The 21,901-nt window shown below is 39.6% G+C and overlaps 1 protein-coding gene across 2 annotated transcripts in view; it reads right to left on the bottom strand.

The window, feature by feature from the left end:
* ERN1 (endoplasmic reticulum to nucleus signaling 1) overlaps positions 1 to 21,901 on the bottom strand; it is a 673,999-nt gene that overhangs the window by 154,577 nt on the left and 497,521 nt on the right. For both annotated transcript variants that reach the window (XM_078654351.1, XM_078654350.1), the window contains exons 14-16: positions 19,483 to 19,573; positions 5,485 to 5,674; positions 5,201 to 5,300 (exon numbers count right to left, since the gene is read on the bottom strand). In XM_078654351.1, coding sequence (XP_078510477.1) covers positions 5,201 to 5,300; positions 5,485 to 5,674; positions 19,483 to 19,573 — 381 coding nt within the window. The remainder of the gene's footprint in view (positions 1 to 5,200; positions 5,301 to 5,484; positions 5,675 to 19,482; positions 19,574 to 21,901) is intronic.

The following is a 21,901-nucleotide window of genomic DNA, read 5'->3' as shown; positions in this document are numbered from 1 at the left end:
AGAAACTCCCCTTCACAAAACTCCTTTGTCATGATAGAGAGGAAGGACTGGACAGACAAGCCCCATAGGCTGCTATTATGTGTCTGTAAATGGGTACCGTGCCTTTAAGGAACCATCCAGAGACCCTCGGTATCCCATGATGCACAGCCAAAGTCAAGTTACTTTCAGTTCTTTTTGAAGGTCTATAAAGCCAGGCCTGTAGCATTCAGGATATTATCGTTTCATCCACCGGGGAGGAGGGCGGGTGGCTTATGACTATAACAGAGATACCCCACTACAGAACTGGAGTTACAGGGAAGAAACTACTCCTTCTGTAGTAGGGGATTTCTGTGTATAGTCATAATCTGTGAATAGAAAGGCAAGCCCATTCCAAACAAACCAACCCAGCTGTGGAAGAAACAGACAAAATCACTACTGTGCAAATACATTTCTCAGCGAAGCCTGCCCAACCTGAGCATCTGCTCTGGCATCATAGTCCAGGCAGTAATGCTTAGCAAAGGTATGGACAGGCTTCCAAGTGGTAGCCCTACAGATGTCTGCAATGGGAACATTACGCAGCAAAGCTGCTGTAGCAGCTTTGCCTCTGGTTGAGTGAGCCTTAGGCTTACCCCCTAGAGTCTTGTTAACTTTCTGGTAACAGTTGTATACAGGACACAATCCACCTCGAGATGGACTGTTTAGAGGTAGCATGCCCCGTCCTGACTGATCCATAATAAACAAATAATTGATCCGATCTACAAATCTCCTTGGTCTTATCTAAGTAAAATTTCAACACCCTTCTCACGTCAAGGGAATGAAGGGACCTCTCCGCCGGAGAGGAAGGATTCTCAAAAAACGTAGGCAAAGTGATAGTTTGATTCACATGGAAATCTGACACCACCTTAGGAAGGAACTTTGGGTGAGTTCTCATCACTACTATGGATGCATGAAATACAGTGTAGGACTCTTGGCAGCAGAGAGCCTGAATCTCACTCACCCTGCGAGCCGATGTTATAGCCACAAGGAAAGCTGCTATCCAGGATAGATGCTATAGAGAAGCCTTATGAATAGGCTCAAAAGGCTCCTTCATTAGTCTAGACGGCACCACATTCAGCTCCCACGGAGGCAAAGGACGCCTGATGGAAGGAAACACCTTCTTCAAACCTTCCAGAAAATCTTTGATAACTGGGATTTGGAAAAAGGAAGTTAGTGAAGGGCATTTCCTATACGCAGTTAAAGCTGCTAGGTGAACCTTAATGGAATGAAAATTAAGGCCAGATTGAGCCAAATGCAGCAAGTATGAAAGGATGACATCCTCTTTGCAGGATGTATGGGCTGCACCCATAGACGTGCACCAAATGCAGAATCTCTTCCATTTGTATGCATAGGAAGTCCTTGTAAAAGGTCTTTTTGCCTCTTATTATCTCCATGCAGGTCTGAGGCAGGTTTAAATGTCCATACTGCACTAGCTCAGGAGCCATGCTGCCAAACTCAACGACGAGAGTTTAGTATGCACCATCTGCCCTCCGAACTTCGTGAGAAAGTCGGGCCGACACGGAAGTCGAAGATGCGGCAGGGAAGACCGGTGTAGGAGGTCGGTGAACCACCACTGCCGAGGCCATTCTGGAGCAATGAGGACCATCCTGGCCCTGGACTGGGAAAGCTTGCTCAACACTGCCGGGATCAGGGGAATGGGTGGAAAAGCTTAGATAAAGCTGTTCGACCAGTTGATCCACAGTGCATTCCCCAGCGTCCCTGGTTGGTAAAACCTGGAGGCGAAGTCTCTGCATTTGCTGTTTTCTGCAGTGGCAAACAGATCGATGTCTGGAAAACCCCACCTTGCGAAGATGTCTCTTAACACCTCGTCGTTTAAGACCCATTCGTGATTTTCTTGAACGAGCCTGCTGAGCGCGTCTCCCTGAGCATTCTGCACACCTGGCAGATGGGTCACCGTTATCGTCAGTCCCCTGGCCAACAGCCAGTACCAAATCGCTTGTGCTTCCTGAGACTGTGTGCGCGACCTCGAGCCCCCTTGCTTGTTGAAGTAATACATTGTTGTTGTGTTCTTCGTCTGTACAAGCAGGGAACTGGTCCGAAAATACGGGTGGAATGCCTTCAGCGCTAGATGAACAGCTCTGAGTTCCAGAAAATTGATGTGATAAGTGGACTCAGTCTGTGACCACGTGCCTTGTATCTGGAGATGGTCTGAATGCGCTCCCCAGCCGTGGAGAGACGCATCCGTCACAATGGTCTGAGTCGGTATCTCTTTGTGGAAAGGAATCGGTTTGAGGAGATTGACTGGTGAACACCACCACTTCAGGGACTGGGCGGCGTTTTGGGACAGTTGAATCCTGTCCTCCCAGCTCCTTCGTTTCTGGTCCCACTGATCCTCCAGACATTCCTGCAGCGGCCTCATATGTAGGCGTGCATGCGGAGTGAGAAAGATACACAAGGCCATCTACCCCAGGAGAGAGGACACCGTCCACACCGTTGCCAAAAGAATGGACATCAGAGCCTGAGCCTTCGGAGAAGAGACGCTTATCGATCCTTCAGAAGGACACACGCTTGCCCTGAGCGTATCGATGGAGGCTCCCAGGTACTGCCGACACTGAACAGGTGTCGGTACAGACTTTGACATGTTGATGTGGAGACCCAACTGGTTCAACAAAACGGCCGTCCTGTTAAAATGAAGCTGCGCTTCCTGGAGTGTGGATGCTTTGATTAACCAGTCGTCCAGGTCTGGATAGACGAACACCTTGTTCTTCCTCAGGTGTGCCGCAACTACCGCCATGCATTTCGAAAAAGTTCTCGGCGCAGAATTCAGTCCGAACGGCAGAACTGTGTACTGGTAATGATTCTTGCTGACCAGGAACCACAGGAATTTCCAATGTTTCCTTGCAATGGGTACAGGGAAGTACGCGTCTTGCAGATCTATGGCACATAGCCAGTCCCCTTGATGCAACTGAGGATAAATCTGGGGCAGGGACATCATGCGGAACGTCTCTTTGCTAATCCATTTGTTTGCTTGTCGCAAATCCAGAATGGGTCTGGACTAGTTTTTGTCTTTTTTGAGCACATGAAAGAACCTGGAGTACAGTCTTTTTCCTCTTTGAGGAGGAGGAACCAGTTCTATCGCCCTTTTTCTGAACTGGGTATCGGCCTCCACTTGAAGTACGTGCAACAGGCATTGTGAACGAACTGGTGGAATAGCTGGAGGAGGGCTGACAAAACGTAGACTGTATCCATTGCAAACAATATTCAGCACCCACTTGTCCGGAGTTATTTTTCTCCACTCTGCCAGATAGTTCTGAATGCTTCCCCCCAACAGGGTGGGTAACAGAAGAGGTGGAAGTAATCCCTCAGGGCTGAGACCCTGCCGGGCACTTAGTCCCTGATGTGGACTGTTGGTTGCCTCTGCCCCTTTGACGCCTCTGGAAGGGCTGCCGCTGAAACTGCTGTTGTTGCTGTTGTCCAGCCTGACGACCCTGCCCGCGTTGGAAACGCTGTGAAGAATAGCGTTGTTGATAGGGACGGAAAGTCTTGCACTGTTCTTTAGGCTTCTCCAAGCCAACAGCCTTGAGTGTCTCCACTTCTGCCTTCATGCGAGCCATTTCCTCGTCCGCATGGGCACCAGAGGGAGTGGCACCCGAAAAGGGCAGGTTAGCAATCCTTTGCTGGGCCTCCGGCTTCAGGGAGGTAAGCCGCAACCATGAGTGACGTCGCAGTCACCCCATGACAATACTCATGTGCTGCCAGGAGGGAGGTGTCCGCAGCCACATTGATGATCTGGTTTGAATCCATCATCCCCTCATTGAGGACCTCCTGAAAGTCTCCACGTTTGTCCCTAGGGAGGAGTTCAACAAACTGTTGGAGATACTCCCACAAGGAGCAGTCATATCGGCCCCAGAGGGCAGTCGAGCTTGCTGCCTTCATTGCAGTGGCTGCAGTGCTGCCGACTTTCCTCTCTGCAGAATCCAGTCTGCGGCTCTCTTTGTCCAGTCCATTTACAGACACATAATGGCAGCCTATGGGGCTTGTCTGTCCAGTCCTTCCTCTCTATCATGACAAAGGATTTTTGTGAAGGGGAGTTTCTCTAGGGGTGAAAATTACCAAAAGGTTACATTTTGATATTTCTGGCTACCCTTTTCACTTCAGAAGTACTGGCCAGTGTAGCCTTGTTAACTTCAGGCTGCATTATTTGTCTTTGATTTTCTCTTAAGTGTCTATGCAGGACTGCAGAAGAGGACAACTTAAGAGACTATTTTGATTGCTCTGAGGTCCACGCACATGGGCAAGACTATTCACAGATTATGACTATACACAGAGATCCCCTACTACAGAAGTAGTGAGGAACAAACGCCCAGATCCCTGAAAAGACAACAGCTAAAACTAAATAGGCAAAGATGAATATGATGACATGCAAGGTTTTTCAGGGTATTTACTTGAAGTCAGATTAATACAAACGCTGTTAGTTCTAGGAAGTTTTTCGAGTACTTTAAAAGCTCTATGACAGTTTGCAAATAGTTAATGTCTTAAATACTGAAGCTAGACGCTGTACCTTGAGGTTATAAAACATACAAGAAAGCCTGAAGAAAGAGTTCTCTGAAATGTTGATGAGGGTACCTCAAAATGAGGTGCAACCTACAGATCAATACGAAGGCTCAGCAAACGCTGTTGTGCCCCTCAGAACATATTCATAGCTGTAGCCGATGAGGAGGAAGACGATGGCCATATGCACAAAATAACCTTTTTTTGCACTACATCTGAAAACACCTGCTGGAGAGCGCAGCACTAATCCAGCAGAGTGAGCGCAGATTGTTATTAAAGGGCCAAGTGTCCAGCAACATGCAACTTGGAACGGTCAGCAACAGAACCAAAACATATGCATTTAATACATGGCTTGTAGCTTGTGACAAACCATCTAAGTACACTCATGAAAATACGATGCGAGAAAATGCGAGTTGTGAGAACCTGTATATGAATACTAATAGCCCCAGGAGACAAATAGATGGTGCATTCTACAATGGCAAACTAAATAAACTTTTTGCTACGCCTTTTTCTTAAATTGACGAACGGGGCTTAGTGCCACACTTACATTCTAGCTCCACCTTGCACACACTCAGCAAATCAGGAAATAAGTGGACTACCAATGCTGAGTGATTTACGACTAATATAACGAACAGAGGCTACGGACAAAAGAATGTTGTAGGCAGATTCTCACCTATATTGAGAGAATGCAAATAAGCAAGTCCGGACATCGTCTGCTGCAATAACTCTATGGGTTCCAACCCATGACGATTAAAGTTCTCAAGTTCAACATACTAAAACACAAGGAGAGAAACACATATTTAACTTATTGCTAAATCTGGCTAAATAGATACAGCATCTTTTGAGGTTGGGTGCATACAGAGACCGGTCCAAGAGTAAAACAACCTTCAACAAAGTCAATCAACGGACACACAAAAGATGGTTGCTGAAGATGGAACACATTATTTTCGCCCCTACCTCCTGCAAAGTGGCAGCACATAGCTCAATGGCAATGTACTGGAACTGCCGGTCTTTCTCGGTACAGAAATACCGAATAACATTTGGGTATTCATCGGACTCCCGGAGCAGCTGCACTTCCCGATCTGCAAAACTAAAGCATTCTGGGAGAATTCGTTTCACTGCAACATCTCGATTATCAAACCGACCCCTAAGGAGATGGAAACAAAAACAATGAGTGTTATTGAATCACCAGACAACCAAAACATATCCCAGAGCATACTACAGGTTCAGGAAGTGGACATCAGATGATGAAGCGAGATAGAAAACAAAATTTTGTTTAAACTCGTGAAGTCACACTTCCATAATATAAATTAATAGTATTAATGATTTGTGATATGTTATGCTAACTCAACCTAGATTAAACTTTACACATGGGGATATTAACATGTGTGCTCATAAACGTGCATTATTGTTGCATCTTTTGTTTGTGCAAAAATAATAAATTAATTTTGTCGTTTTCATTTTTGTCATTACTAACTGCTGCAAATTTTAAAGTGGCATGTGCTTGTTTTGCTTTCCTTGTCTATGTGATGTTATTTCTACTATTATAGGTGCATATAAGATTTCATGGATTCTTGAAGACTGGTAGATATAAAATGCTGCTTTATTTGTTTGCTTCTTGCTAGGTAACACTAGACTAATAGGGTGGGTTAATCTATTAGTAAACAAAGGGTGGAAACAGAATAAAATAATATTTCTTTCATTAATACTTTTCCTGTGTTTGTTTTATACTAGAAAAATAAGTTGCCTGCTTTTGGGCCTAGTTTGCTCGAGTTTGCAAAAAGATGAATTCAATTTCTGGCTGAAGCACGATGTCCACCCTAAAGTTTTCCATGAAAGTTACATTCACTTAACAATGAAGAAGCGCTGTCATTATTTTTGTCGGACGTGGCCAAGGCCAGAAACCGGCAGAAAGAAAGTTTGATAACTTGGCATCCGAGGAAGTGAAATGAAACCAGTGAGAACTCTTGTTCAAATTTGTTGCAAACTAAGGAAGCTTTGGAACACGTACAAAAAAGACAATGATCTCAAAGAATATGACAGAATGGAAGTTTTGAAATATGGGGTGACATGTCACTTGTCACTTTCGGACCAATGGGACATCGACTTTTGCAGAAAATTTTCCTTTACTTAGATTAGCTAGCGTAGAAAGGTATAAAAAACCCGTGCCCTATGGGAAGGGCTGGCTGCTGCTTTTCAACTTTCAGATGAGGGTGTCGTGCTGACGGACTTTGCTAGGAACACGTAAGATCCCTTAAAGACTTTACTTCATTTCCATTTATTAAGCTTAGTTAGGGGCTTAGGATTTTAGAAATGCTAAATTTATAATTTCTTGCTTAAAACTGTAATTTTCTAAAATGTTTTCAAATATGCTCACTATGATTCTAATAAAATTACATTTATAAAATTATATTCACAACAATCTATAATTAGTTAATAAAATCTTACTTTTGGAAACAAGCTGGACTTGATTATTCAGAAGTGTGGGTTACTATTAGCTAGATGCCATCGCCATGGTGGTCATTTAAATAGTTAGGATTTGTTCAAATGATGTTATCTTTTACCGCGGTTGTATATAAATTGTAAATAAGTTGTATATAAGTTTAATTTGGCCACCTGATTCAGTAGGTCAAAATATGTCATATTTGATTAATGGGTCCATGAGTTTGAGTAGTGTTTAATGTAATAGGTTATAGAGTTAGGTAGCGTTGCTTATGACATATTTCCTATAGGCCGCTGGATCAATTCTTCTGGTAGCAGAGATTGATGGTTGCTAAAGGTAACCAATGTGTTATGGTATAAATATAGGATCGATGTGTAACACATGTTAAGTTCGTTTTTGTGCTATATGTGAGTCGTACCGGTACAGATTGTGTGATGAGAAGGTAGTCACACAGGGCATTTGATCTGTTTCAGAGTAGTGATATCGCCGTGTATCACAGGTGTTGTGGCCGTGCAACACACGTTAGGGCTAGGTGTAAATGTTGTATAGTGAGGATTATCTAAGAAATTTGAACAGCATGAGTATAGGGACTGAGAACCTGTTATAAAACTCACTGTGATAAAAGTATTAGTATATATTCGAGCTCGAATGAGGGGTAGGGTAACGTCGGTGCATGATTATCTATAAACAGGTGAGAGTCCTGTAGGGGTACATGTTTTATATCTATAAACAGGTGAAAGTCCTGTACGGATAACGTCGTTATTCTACTAACGGTGCATGATTTCTATAAACAGGTGAGAGTCCTGTACGAATTTCATGTGTGTTTGAATTTAGGGACTTTTTCCGTGTGAAAGTGCGAGGTTGTTTTGTAAATTATGTTCAAGTGGAACTTTCGAACAGTCACTTAGTTGTGCGTTCTGAGGAAAATGAGTTCATAATTACTTGTTTGAAGGGTAGAGTAAAAAGATTACTGTACTGACAATTGTATATTCTATGGGAATAGCGCCTTCTATTCCGAGAAAGAGAATATTTGAGTGATTGAAATTCTATCACTTTTTAGAGAAACAGACAGATGAGTCTTTCTTGTCGTTGTTAAAAATTAATTTTCACTGAAAGAGCGTTTTTAAAATGGCGCTGTGAAAAGATTTTGTGAAGGAGGGGTGAGCGCTGAGGGAGAGAAGTGAGAAACCGCAGCTACTGTGTACGTCACAGAGCCGCGCTGTGATTGGGTGATATACGTCACTAACTGTGTTCTGATTGGTTCTTGAGTTTCTGACAAGCTGTAAGCTAATTGGCTTTTCAGAAAAATTCCACATCTATTGGTTGAACAAAATAGTGACGTGGCTCAACTCTCATTGGCTTGTTAGTGTGTTTCGCGCACGGATTGGATAGCTGTACGGAATATCCCGGAAATATTTTACGAACAAAATTGTTAATTAAATTTAAATTTTAAAAATGAGTTATCATTTTAAACATGTTGAGAAAAAGCCAACGTTATTTCAGAAGCTAAAATTTTTTATCTCACCTGACAAGAAAATCGAAACGCGAGGTGGTAAATTACTTCATAAGTACAAAACACCTGCAGCATATATGGAAGGTGAATATGGTTATCATACTGTTTTGTGGTTTGATATTTGGAAACACTACACTAAGGATGATGGTGTTATGGCTTGGCCTGATGATGGTTCGTTTAACGTAAAGGTTTTGAAAAATTTGAGAGAGAAAATGAATGCTCTTATTCCAAAACCGAGACCTACTCAATTTGAAGCTTTAGTCGAATGGGAGGATGAGATGCTTCAATTACAATGAGAAGCAAGTGGAATTAAAAGACCTCCTAAAACTCCAAGTTATAGAAGAGAAACACATGAAGACAGGATGCGAATGTGGGGACAAGGAAGTATGAGTGAGGGACTCTATTTAATTAGAGAGATGGTTTTAGGTTCTCCTGGTGAAAAAAGAACTGAAAAGAAAAATAATGCTTCTGTAGAGAGTGAAACTGAAGATACAGTTTTAGAAGAAATTTACACTTCTAATAAAAGGAATGAGCCTTTGAGACCTCCTAGGTCATGGTCTACTCCGATGGTTTCTACAGAAATCACACCGAGTGCACCTCCAGTTAATGATTCTTCTAAGATTTATCCAAATAATTCTGAATCTTTTGAAACTCCAAGAAAATTTGAAACTGAAACAAATGCAGATGTCTGTATTGAAGGTAGACATTTTTCATTAATCCCAAGAGAAAGGGAAGCTCCAAAAAATTATGTGAGAGAAGTCAGAAATGTGGAAGCTGGAAATTCTTCTGAGTATTTACGATCAAAAGAAGAATTAGTTCGACAAATAACAAAAGGCATGGAAGCTGTGACAGTTCCAGTAACGATTGGTCCTGTTCAGCCTGTCTTTGAGCAAAGAGAAATAAATAAGCCAGGTTTGACTATCCCTTTAAATGCAGAAATTCAAAAGGTTGCCGAAAATTGTTATTCAGACATTTCAAAAATTAATTCTTCAAAAACGAGAATGCCTAATCTAACTTTTAATGAGGATTCATTTCCTAAATCACCGATGGGTGCAGAATCTGATGCTGAGTATTCTGAAGTCAGAGTGACAAAACCTAAACTTGATGTTGCTAAATTAAAAGCAAATTTGGAAGAATTAATAATTGGTACAATTGGTCCTGACAGTTTAAAATTTTATCGAGATGATGAACTTCTGTTCATTTGCAAGAGTATTCAGTGGAAAACGAAAAACAAATATAATCAGTTGGATGAACTGGCAGCAGAACTTGAAATTGATTTGAGCAGGCAAAAGAATTTTGCAAAACATTACAGATTAGATTTTTCAGAGAATGACATTGAGAATTTGAACTCAATGGGAAGAATAATGCACATAAAAGATTTAATTGTTTATATCAAAAAACTGGGAGAGTTGAGTAAGTGGAGAGTTAAATGGACAAGAAAGAAGGAAGATGAGAAATTAGAAAAATTGTCAAAACAATTTCCAATGAGAGAGATTGCTGGTGGAGGGTACGTTCATGTCCCTTGGTCAAGACAGGACATACTACTATTTACAAATGATTTTCCGAGGCTGAGAGAGAAACCTGTTGAGTGGTATAGACAGGTAGACAGGTTCATCAAAGTCTCAAAGGTTCTGTGGATTGATCTGGATGGATTTTTTGACATTGTTGTCCCATCGGATCTTTGGACAGAATGTAAAATATCCATAAGTTGGCCAAAAGTAGAACCTGAACGAATAAAAGAAACAGGTGCTCCTAATCCGATTGTAATGGATTTTTATGAAAGAGTGATTTACTGGTTAAAAGAAAAAATTCCGCCTAAAGAGGTTGATTGGGTTAAAATAGAAAGGACAAACCAAGAACCAAAGGAATCAGTTCATTCATTTTATGAAAGGTTACTGTTGATTTTTAAACAATACAGTGGCTATGAAAAACTAGACGAAAAAGATATGAGTCATTTCGTCTACAGATTTGTTTATGGTTTGAAACCAGAAATTGCTGATATGATTAGGAACAGTATTGTCGGATGGCAAGCTCTTTCTGTTGATGACATTTTGAGAAAAGCAAAATACTGTAGTGATGAATTAGAAGTGAGACAAAAGAAACTCAAGGAAAAGGCAATGTGGGCTCAAGTGAAAGTGGCTGAGCAACAAATTGCTAATCTTGGAAATAAAAACACAAATTTTGTTCAGTCTACAAATTCAAATCTTGGGCAAGGAAAATTTAAGGGTAATAATATTATCAGAAAATTTAATCCTAAAATCGAAGAGATGAAACAAAAATTGCCTTGTTTTAATTGGGACGAGATTGGACATTGGAGAGACGAATGTAAGAAACCACCAAGAAATTTAAAAAATCCATTGTTAAATCCACAGATGCAGAATGATGTTGATCTGCAGCGACAGCTACAGTTACAACAGAGTATTAATGAGTTAAATCTTCAGCGACAGCTGCAGCATCAGGTGAATCACCAGCAGAATCAATTGCCAGAGCCTCCTTTTCCTAATTCTGGGGAATACAAAAATATAATTCTGGTGTGGGATTTCAAGGAGATGAACAGGTAATAAAATCCCAAAGGCAAACTGTGCAAAATGCTTCACAACAGTTTTTGTTAACAGAAGGACAGGGAAGTGACTCTGATGATTATTTCTGACGGTGCCCGAGAGAGGGGGAAGAGTGTGTTATTGGTGCCACTCTTGAGGTTGACCAGTCTGGTCCTTTTGTAAACGGGAAAGTTAATGATGTAGACATCACTTTTCTAGTGGACACTGGTGCTACCCGTTCTACTGTTAGATCAGTAGAAATTGAAAACCTACCTCTCTCTGGGGAAACCATCCAAGTTGTCGGAGTAAGTAATAAACAGATCAGGACTGACCTAACTGACCCGGTACCGGTCGAAATTGGAAATTTTAAAGACAAACACAGGTTTGTGGTTTGTAATAGTAGTCCAGTAAATTTATTAGGCAGAGATATATTGTGCAAAATGAATTGCAGAATATATTGTTCTCCTGATGGGGTTGAATTGCAAACAATAGAAGAAGATGGCCTGTACAGAATGACAATGATGTTGATGGAATCAGAGGAATCAAAATTGTTTCCCACATTTGAAAAAGAAATTCTGCCGGAGGAGCTCAAAAATACAGTAAAATCTGAAATTTGGGATTTGACTGGAAATGAGATGGGTCTGATGAAACATGTCGATCCAGTCAAAATTACATTGAAGCAGGGAATAGAATTTCCTAATATTCCTCAGTACAAGATGAAAGCGGAGACAATTGAGGGAGTTATACCTGTGATTGAAAAATTCATTAAACAAGGTGTTTTAAAGGAAATTGGGAGTAGTCCTTGTAATTCACCGATCATGGGAATTAAGAAATCGAATGGAACGTACAGAATCGTTCAAGATTTGAGAAAAATTAATCAAATTGTAGTTCCATGTTGTCCTGTAGTTCCAAATCCAGCAGTTATTTTGTATCAGATTCCACATGATGCTGAATGGTACACTGTCATTGATCTTTGCAATGCGTTCTTTACTGTTCCTTTACATCCAGAGAGTCAGGAAATTTTTGCTTTCAGATTCCAGAGTAGGACCCTCGCATGGTGTAGAATTCCTCAGGGGTATACAGAGAGTCCTTCTATCTTTAATGAGCTGTTAAAAAGATCTTTGGAAGATTTAGATTTACCTGGCAGGTCAACGTTGGTGCAGTATATCGACGACTTGTTGATTGCTGCTAAAACAAGAGAAAATTGTGTGACAGACACCATAATACTTCTGAACCATCTTGCCGATGAGGGCCAAAGTGTCTCCAGCAAAATTGCAGTTTTGTAAACAAGAAGTGAAATATCTTGGTCATAGAATTGCTAAAGGGAAAAGACAGGTGACAGTTGAGAGAATAAAAATGATTCAGGCAATGCAGCCACCGAGAACACAGAGACAGGTTAGGATGTTTCTGGGAATGGTTGGCTATTGTCGACAATGGATAAGTGGATTTTCAGTAATTGCAAAACCACTGCAGAGACTTACTAAGTCTGATGTTAAAGATCCAATTATTCTTAATGAAGCTGAGTTGGAGTGTTTTGAGAATTTGAAAAAGAGCTTATGTCAAGCTCCTGCTTTAGGCATGCCAAATTATGAGAAAGGCTTTGAACTGTATTGTAGTGAAAGAGAAGGATGTGCATTGTCTGTGTTAATTCAGAGACATGGGAATTTGAAGAAACCCATTGCATATTTCTCTGCAGTTCTTGATCCTGTAGCAAAAGCCTTACCAGGTTGTTTGAAAGCAGTTGCAGCTACTAGTGTTAGTCTTGAACAGAGCGAAGGAATCATAATGGGATTTCCTGTGAAAGTTTTTGTGCCTCATTCAGTTGAAATATTACTGACAAGAGGTAAAACTCAACATTTAACCAGCAGTAGATTGACAAAATATGAGAAAATCATTCTAGGAGCAGACAATGTTTCCATTTCAAGATGCTTGAATTTAAATCCATCTACTGTATTACCTGATTCAGAAATCGTTGATGAGAATGAAGTGGAACATGAGTGTTTGGATGTCATGGAATTTTGCACCAAACCAAGGCAGGATATTAAAGATGTACCTTTGCCTGAATCAGATGTCGTCTACTTTGTGGATGGCTCCTGTCTGAGGACAGAAGGAGGTGTTTTGAAAGCAGCGTACTCAGTTTGTACAGTTGCAGATGTTGAAGAAGCATCATGTCTTGAGGGAATTCGTTCAGCACAAGTGGCTGAATTGATTGCTTTGATTCGTGCTTGTGAATTATCAAAAGATAAAAGAGTTACCATCATTACTGATAGTCAATATGGGTACGGAGTTGTGCATGATTATGGACAGCTCTGGTCCCAGAGAGGCTATTTAACTTCAGCAGGGTCACCAATTAAAAATGCAGTTTTTATTAAAAGATTGATTGATGGTATACAATTGCCTAAAGAGATTGCAATTGTAAAGTGTGCTGCACATACAAAAGGAGTGGATTATATTTCAAAAGGCAATGCCTATGCAGATGAAACTGCTAAATATTGTGCGAAAAATTGTCGCGCATACAATCGGGAAAAAAGTAAAGAATGTGATTCAAATTCATTGATGCTAACAACAACTGTAGAGACATGGCAGGAAATCAGGGACTTACAAAATGAAGCAGATGATGAGGAAAAAGATTTATGGTTGAGAGCAGAATGTAGACCACGTGATGAGGATGGAGTGTGGACTTACAAAGTTGGTAGAATAGTTTTACCAAATTGTTTGATTGCTGACATGGCTAGATTATATCATGGTCCAGCTCACCTTGGAAGAGATGCTATGATCAGACTTTTTCGTGAGACTTGGTTTAACACAAAATTCAGAACGATTGCAGAATCTTTTTGTCAAAGGTGTTTGTCATGCCAACAAATGAACCCAAACAGAAAATCAGTTGTAGGAACAGGGGTAATTGGTCGAGAGGGTGGTCCTTTTACCAGGTTGCAGATGGATTTCATTGAGATGCCTCTACACAATTGTTTGAAATATGTTCTTGTGATTGTTTGTTTGTTTTCAAGATGGGTAGAAGCTTTTCCTACACGACATTGTGATTCAATTACAGTAGCAAAACTGCTGCTCAGAGAAATTATTCCAAGGTAAGGTTTTCCAGTCACTATTGAGAGTGATGGAGGAAGCCATTTTGATAACAAACTTATGAAACTGATATGTGAGGCATTGAATATTTAGCAGAAAATACACTGTGCATACAGACCAGAGGCATCTGGGGTGGTAGAACAGATTAATGGAACAATAAAAAACAGAATTGGAAAAATGTGTCTAGAAACTGGTGTAAAGTGGACTGATGCTCTTCCACTTGTCTTAATGTCATTAAGAAGTACACCTGATAAAAAGACAGGTTTGAGCCCTCATGAAATTCTCATGGGAAGAGTCATGAGACAAGCTTTTGTACCTGTAGGCAAATTGTTAAGTATAAATGACAGTGCTATTTTGGATTACTGTAAAAGGTTATCTGATATAGTAACTTCTGTGTCTAATCAGGTGGGAACTGAAGCACAATCAAATGAAAAAGTTCAGACACATGATTTGAAACCTGGTGATTGGGTCAGAACAAAAGTACACCGAAGAAGAAATTGTCTGGTTCCTAGGTGGCAGAAGCCTAGACAAATTATTCTGGTCACTACAAATGCTGTAAAGTGCAGAGGATTGAAAAGGTGGATCCATCCTAGTCATACTATTCCAGTGCCTACTCCTGAAAATTCTGATGATGAGAGTGATACTACGGAAGATTCTGATTCCGAAGTAGAAAGTGAAACAAATCCAGATTCTGAAGATCGACAGGGAGGTCGACATCTGGAACATGTACCTGTGAATGAAAAGTTGAAAAGAAAAGACTTGGAAATTATTGAAATAGATTCTGGAGAAGAAGAGAATCTATTAAAAGGAAAGACAACTGAGGATTCAGTTAAGAAGATAAATGGAATAAATTCTGTTGAAGACAGAGAAGCTGAACCAATTGAAATTTCTGACCAGGAGAGTATCGAAAAGCAGAAAACAAGCTCTGAAGCAAGGAACGGAAGACCAGAAACTGGGAAGTTGGAGGTAATTGAAGAAGAGGAGGAGGACGAATTACCTAGTACCAGTGATGGAAGACAAAGCATAGTTCCTGACAGAGTGAAACTGCCGAATAGAAAAATTCCTGAGTCAATCATTGAAGTTTCAGACTACGATTCTGGAGAAAGTGACGTAGATGGTGAAAATAGAAGTGCAAAGAAGAGATCCTGGAAGTCAGAAGTAAATGTTTCTGAACCAAAAAGAAAATTGAGAAAAACAGATTTTTGGCCAGGTGGAAGATTGAGAGTCAGATTAATCAAAAAAACGAGGGAACAGGTGGAAGAAATAAGTAGTCAAAAGGATTCTGAAAAGGAAGTTGGAAGAAAATTTGAAGTAGTGACAAGAAAGACAAGGAGGATTATAAAGCCAAATCAGAAATATAAATCTCCTGAGTGGTCTTATCTAGTGATTCCTCCTGTTATTGATATTTATGATAGCAGCCAAGAAGAAGAAGAAATTGAAGAGATTAGTGACAATGATTGAAGTATAGAGATTTTAATTGGGATTTTTTTTAAGTTTTTGATTTTGGCAAAAGGCCGAAGAAATCTTGTTAGGTGACATAAGGTCGAAGAAATTTTGTTTAGCTGAGAAAAATTGTTTGACATAAGGTCGAAGAAACACTGTTAAGGTTTTAATAAAAAAAAAAAAAATCTTTTAAAAGGGGGGTGTAAATAATTAATTAATTAATTAAATCATTTTTAAAATAATTTTTGTTTTCTTATAAGGCAAAGATAATAAAAGATGCCTTACGTCATGGAACAGAGTACTTCAAGGTGTTCCATTTTTAAGAGATGCTGTAGGATGACTCTGGTGTGTGTGCTCATTTTGATTCTGTTCTGGTTAATTTTAGCTGTTGTTATTCCTTTTGAAATTAACAAAGATTTTCACAAAGTAAACATGACAAGTAAAGCTTCAGTTAGTCAAAACAAACATAGTGAAATAGGCAAAGTTATTGATCATCAACCTGACATTCATCAGGACAAATCTATTAGTGATTTTTCAAGCAATACATTTACAAGGCTTTTGAGTGAATATGTCAAAGTAATGAATGCTAAAGACTGCTATGTTTGTGTTAAATTACCTGTTTCTGAGGGAGTGACATACAATATGCTTCCTCTTACATATGGTGTAACATGTAGTGTGTTAGCTAGTCTGTTCTATCAAACTGGATTCTTAGAATATTATTATTCGAATTATGATGAAATTTTTGCTAATTTAAAAATTGAGGCTACTTTAAATAAACATAAAAAGGCTAATGAACTCACATATGAGTATGCTTACAAAAACAATCTAACCTGCAAATTAAGTGTTGAAGGAAAGAAATTTTTGAACCTAGTTGAGGAAAGGAGAGCAATTTACAAGAGAAATGAAATAGTCAAGCAGACTAAGTCTAAGTTCTGGCAAAAAGAGGATGAGAAGTTAAATGGTAAAACACTTGATAACGCTGCAATTCACATAGACAAACCAATTAGTGGTAAGCTTTGCATTAGAAGGGACAATACACTTTTTGATAATTATTTTGTGGGTGCGAGCAATTGTGAAGATACATATCAGATTTTGGGAGGTTGGGGATTCAAAGGTGGAAAAGATCCAATTTTCCCTGGGATTTATTTTGTTTGTGGTGACAAAGCTTACTACAACCTTCCTGACCACTGGTATGGGACTTGTTATGTTGGGATTGTTTTCCCTAAAATCTTACATGTTGATAGAAATACAGAAGGATTGTTCAAAATTAACAATTATGTAAATAGGGCTAAAAGAGAAACTTTTACAGAAATTTTGGGAGATATTTTTGAAGCAGTAATACCTTTAGTAGGTATAACCCTGAATGCAGGGAGAATTAGAAAATTGTCCACAATTGTTGACAGATTGTCAACAGATACAGCTGATGGTTTCCAATTAGTGAACGTTGAAGTCATTGCAATTAGATCTATGGTGATTCAAGATCGCCTTGCTTTAGACATACTCCTTGCAAAAGAGGGAGGAGTCTACGGCATTTTACATGTGCAACATTGTTGCACTTACATTCCTGATGAGAGTAAGAACATTGAGATGTATATTAAGAACATTACTGAAATGCATTCAGAGATAATTCCATTGGAAGAAGAAGATTTTTCAGAAAGACTTTCAAAGAGATTTCAAACTATAAAAAATTGGTTCCATGATATTGGAAGTTCAATTCTTGGCAAGATTTTGGCACCTTTGATTGTGATAATATTCATATTTGTTCTGACAAAAATTGGTTGTTTGTTGCATAAGAGAAAGAAACAAATGAAAGAAAAGAGAAGAATTTATAATTTTAAAAAAGAAGAAGAAAGGGAGATTGAGTTACAAGAATTACACAGAGCACAGTATGACAATTGCAAGGATTTTGCAGAAACAAATTTCTAGAGATACTAACTCAAATGAATTTGAATCATTTTCCTAGAAGTCTAAATTTTCTCAAATTTTGGGTTATGGTGTGGTGATTTGTTAATCACCAGATGAGGGAGTTGATGAAGCGAGATAGAAAACAAAATTTTGTTTAAACTCGTGAAGTCACACTTCCATAATATAAATTAATAGTATTAATGATTTGTGATATGTTATGCTAACTCAACCTAGATTAAACTTTACACATGGGGATATTAACATGTGTGCTCATAAACGTGCATTATTGTTGCATCTTTTGTTTGTGCAAAAATAATAAATTAATTTTGTCGTTTTCATTTTTGTCATTACTAACTGCTGCAAATTTTAAAGTGGCATGTGCTTGTTTTGCTTTCCTTGTCTATGTGATGTTATTTCTACTATTATAGGTGCATATAAGATTTCATGGATTCTTGAAGACTGGTAGATATAAAATGCTGCTTTATTTGTTTGCTTCTTGCTAGGTAACACTAGACTAATAGGGTGGGTTAATCTATTAGTAAACAAAGGGTGGAAACAGAATAAAATAATATTTCTTTCATTAATACTTTTCCTGCGTTTGTTTTATACTAGAAAAATAAGTTGCCTGCTTTTGGGCCTAGTTTGCTCGAGTTTGCAAAAAGATGAATTCAATTTCTGCCTGAAGCACGATGTCCACCCTAAAGTTTTCCATGAAAGTTACATTCACTTAACAATGAAGAAGCGCTGTCATTATTTTTGTCGGACGTGGCCAAGGTCAGAAACCGGCAGAAAGAAAGTTTGATAACTTGGCATCCGAGGAAGTGAAATGTAACCAGTGAGAACTCTTGTTCAAATTTGTTGCAAACTAAGGAAGCTTTGGAACACGTACACGTACAAAAAAGACAATGGTCTCAAAGACTATGACAGAATGGAAGTTTTGAAATATGGGGTGACTTGTCACTTTCGGACCAATGGGACATCGACTTTTGCAGAAAATGTTCCTTTACTTAGATTAGCTAGCGTAGAAAGGTATAAAAAACCCGTGCCCTATGGTTAGGGCTGGCTGCTGCTTTTCAACTTTCAGATGAGGGTGTCGTGCTGACGGACTTTGCTAGGAACACGTAAGATCCCTTAAAGACTTTACTTCATTTCCATTTATTAAGCTTAGTTAGGGGCTTAGGATTTTAGAAATGCTAAATTTATAATTTCTTGCTTAAAACTGTAATTTTCTAAAATGTTTTCAAATATGCTCACTATGATTCTAATAAAATTACATTTATAAAATTATATTCACAACAATCTATAATTAGTTAATAAAATCTTACTTTTGGAAACAAGCTGGACTTGATTATTCAGAAGTGTGGGTTACTATTAGCTAGATGCCATCGCCATGGTGGTCATTTAAATAGTTAGGATTTGTTCAAATGATGTTATCTTTTACCGCGGTTGTATATAAATTGTAAATAAGTTGTATATAAGTTTAATTTGGCCACCTGATTCAGTAGGTCAAAATATGTCATATTTGATTAATGGGTCCATGAGTTTGAGTAGTGTTTAATGTAATAGGTTATAGAGTTAGGTAGCGTTGCTTATGACATATTTCCTATAGGCCGCTGGATCACAGACATTAGGAGATGAAGCCAGCAGGTGCAAGGGCAGCAGAACGTGCAGGGAAGCATCAGGCTAAAGTAATAATTTGGCAAAATCAAGGGAGGGGTGGCATTTTATCTCGGTCATGTTTGTGTATCGGTTTACATTTATTTAAACATCTAGAATGTTACACGTTATTATACCAACATCCTTCAAATGTTGTTCATATTTCACATAGTGCAAGGATTAGTTATACAACAGCAAGAAATGAGAGTCAACATTTCTAGGCTAAATAGTTGCATTGTCATACCAAACCCTGATGCGTTTGGTGGAAGCAATGCATAACAAGGGTGGACAGTGTGAATTACGCACATTTCAACAGTTAATTCCAGTGTAAATGGTTAAACGACTGGCACTCAATTCTAATATGAGCTTACCTGTATACTATGGTGCCCTCCGCTCCATGTCCAATCATGTCTCTGGGGTTAAATGAAATCTTTCCAATTTTCACAATATTCTGGTCTTCATCTGAATGAAATAATATAACAAGAGACTATAAAATGGGCACACAGCTCGTAGGGGTCAGCTATTAACATTTTAGAGTTGTCTATAGTAGTGGTAAAAACGTATAACAGAAAATGGAAAACAAATATTTTGTAGCGTCCACTCAATGCTCTCGGAGTACACTTGGTATGGTTTACCACAGCATTTATTTATTCTCGGTTTGAACTAGCAGCTATTGTCCTGACTGTAGTTTCCAGACTACAAGTCCTGCAACATATTCTAACATCCTTAATGAGTAGTTTCCTGGGACCAGTGGCCATCTGCATGGAATGCATATAAACACATTTTAATGAACAATCACGTATCCTTAAGAACTATACATTTCTAAGACACATTGCCTTTACATCCTCTGTAAAGGGAGACAAAACAACATTTAACGATACATAGAAAGTACGCCAAAACAGATGAATACAATGGATTTTGTTACTTACCCTGTAAACATCTGTTCTTGGCATGTGGTGTTGTAGATTCACATGCTTTGCATAGTCCTGCCATCTAGTGTTGGGTTGGGATGTGTGCAATTTGTTTTTCTTCGAAGAAGTCTTTCGAGTCACGAGGTAGAGTGACTCCTCCTCATGGTGATAATGCTTATGGGCATCTACACCATTGTTTGATTGTTTTTCCGCAGGCGGGTGAGAATGGAATGTAAAGCAAGTGTAAGTAAAGAGATGTGCATGTATATGTAAAGGTAAAGGAACTGCAACGACCACAGGTGTCCAAGAAGGAGGGTTGCCGCATGGTAATTTACAGCAGATGCTTACAGGGCAAATAAAATAATCCGTTCCAGGCACGTGTGACAGTCGATTCACATGCTTTGCACAGACTGTATAGTACTGCCCACCAAAGCAGAGGCTAACCTGTGGGTGTTGCAGGTGCTAGAAAGAGAAGAGTGCACATAGCACTGCCTGGCCTACATGAGTTTGTTGGCATGCTAGATTACGCACACAATGATGTTTATAGAAAGTGTGTGGTGTAGACCATGTAGCTGCTTTCCATATATCAGATAGTGGGATATTGCCCAGGAAAGTCATTAAAAAACCCTATCTTGCAAGTAGAGTGTGCTGGGAGGGGGGATGAGTCCTTTTGGTTTTAACATAACAGGTCTGAATGCATTTAACTGCCCACCTGGCAATGCCGGATTTGGATATGGGCTTTCCTTTATGATCGGGCAAAAAGCCAACAAAGAGCAGCTTGGTTTTTGCGAAAGTCTTTAATTCTGTTAATGTAGTACATAAGGGCTCTCTTAACATCTAATTTATGGAGATCCCTTTCCACACCTAAGTCTGGATGAGGAAAGAACACCGCAACTCAACTGATTATGGTGGAAATCAGAGACCACCTTTGGAAGGAATTTTGGATAGGTGTAAAGTATCACAGCTGGAAGAAAGGCTTTTCTAAGGTTAGTGCCTGGAGCTCACTAACATGTCTGAGTGAAGTAATGGCAATTAACAAAGTGACCTTCCAAGATAGAAATTGTGTAGTGGTTCCAATGGTGGACCTATAAGTCTTGTGAGAACAATGTTAAGATACCAGGTAGGTGCAGGTAGAACCCGGGGGGGGGGGGGGGGATATTACTCTCTTACCCAGTTTCATAAAGACGGTGATGACTGGTACTTTGAACAAAGACAGGTGTTTTCTATTTTGCAGATAGGCAGCCACTGCAGCCGGATATAAGGGTATGGATGTGAATGCAAGGCCAGAGAGCTGTAGATGCAGCTGGTAACAAACAATGTTTTGTATTGTAGCATTAAAAGGATTAATACTCTTATGACAGTAACAGACAGATCTTTTCCATTAAGCTGCATAGCATGCTCTAGGGCTTGCTAGCTTCTTTGAGAATGGTCATAAATTCTGGTGGAAGACTGAGATAACCGAATTTGATGATCTCAGGATCCAAATTACTATGTTGAGTTCCTTGGGATTTGGGTGCCTGATTTCTCCATGGTTCTCAGGGAGAAGATTCAGGTTGAGGGGAAGCCTCTTGTGGGAGACTACAGATAGTTCTAGTTCTGTTGTGAACCAGGGCAGTCGAGCCCATGTGGGAGCCACTAGTATGAGAGTGAGATAAGCTTGCCTGAGCTTGCCAGAGTCTTTGAGTCAAAGGTGGAATGTCTGGGGATGGGGGTGTATTGAGCTCCAGACAATATCCATATTGGATAATGGCCAAACCCACTGGTTTGATGTTATGGATTGCCATGTGGGCTAAAAATCCTGTAATCGTCCCCAGACAAGTGTTGAGTGTTCCGGGGGAGGGGGGTAGGGGGGACTATGGTAATCTTGTGAGAGGAGTGG

Source organism: Lissotriton helveticus, chromosome 7 (assembly GCF_964261635.1).
Source record: "Lissotriton helveticus chromosome 7, aLisHel1.1, whole genome shotgun sequence".
In the NCBI taxonomy this organism is placed as follows: domain Eukaryota; kingdom Metazoa; phylum Chordata; class Amphibia; order Caudata; family Salamandridae; genus Lissotriton; species Lissotriton helveticus.
The sequence above is the reverse complement of the archived record's forward strand: the minus strand, read 5'-3'. Positions and strand labels throughout refer to the sequence as shown.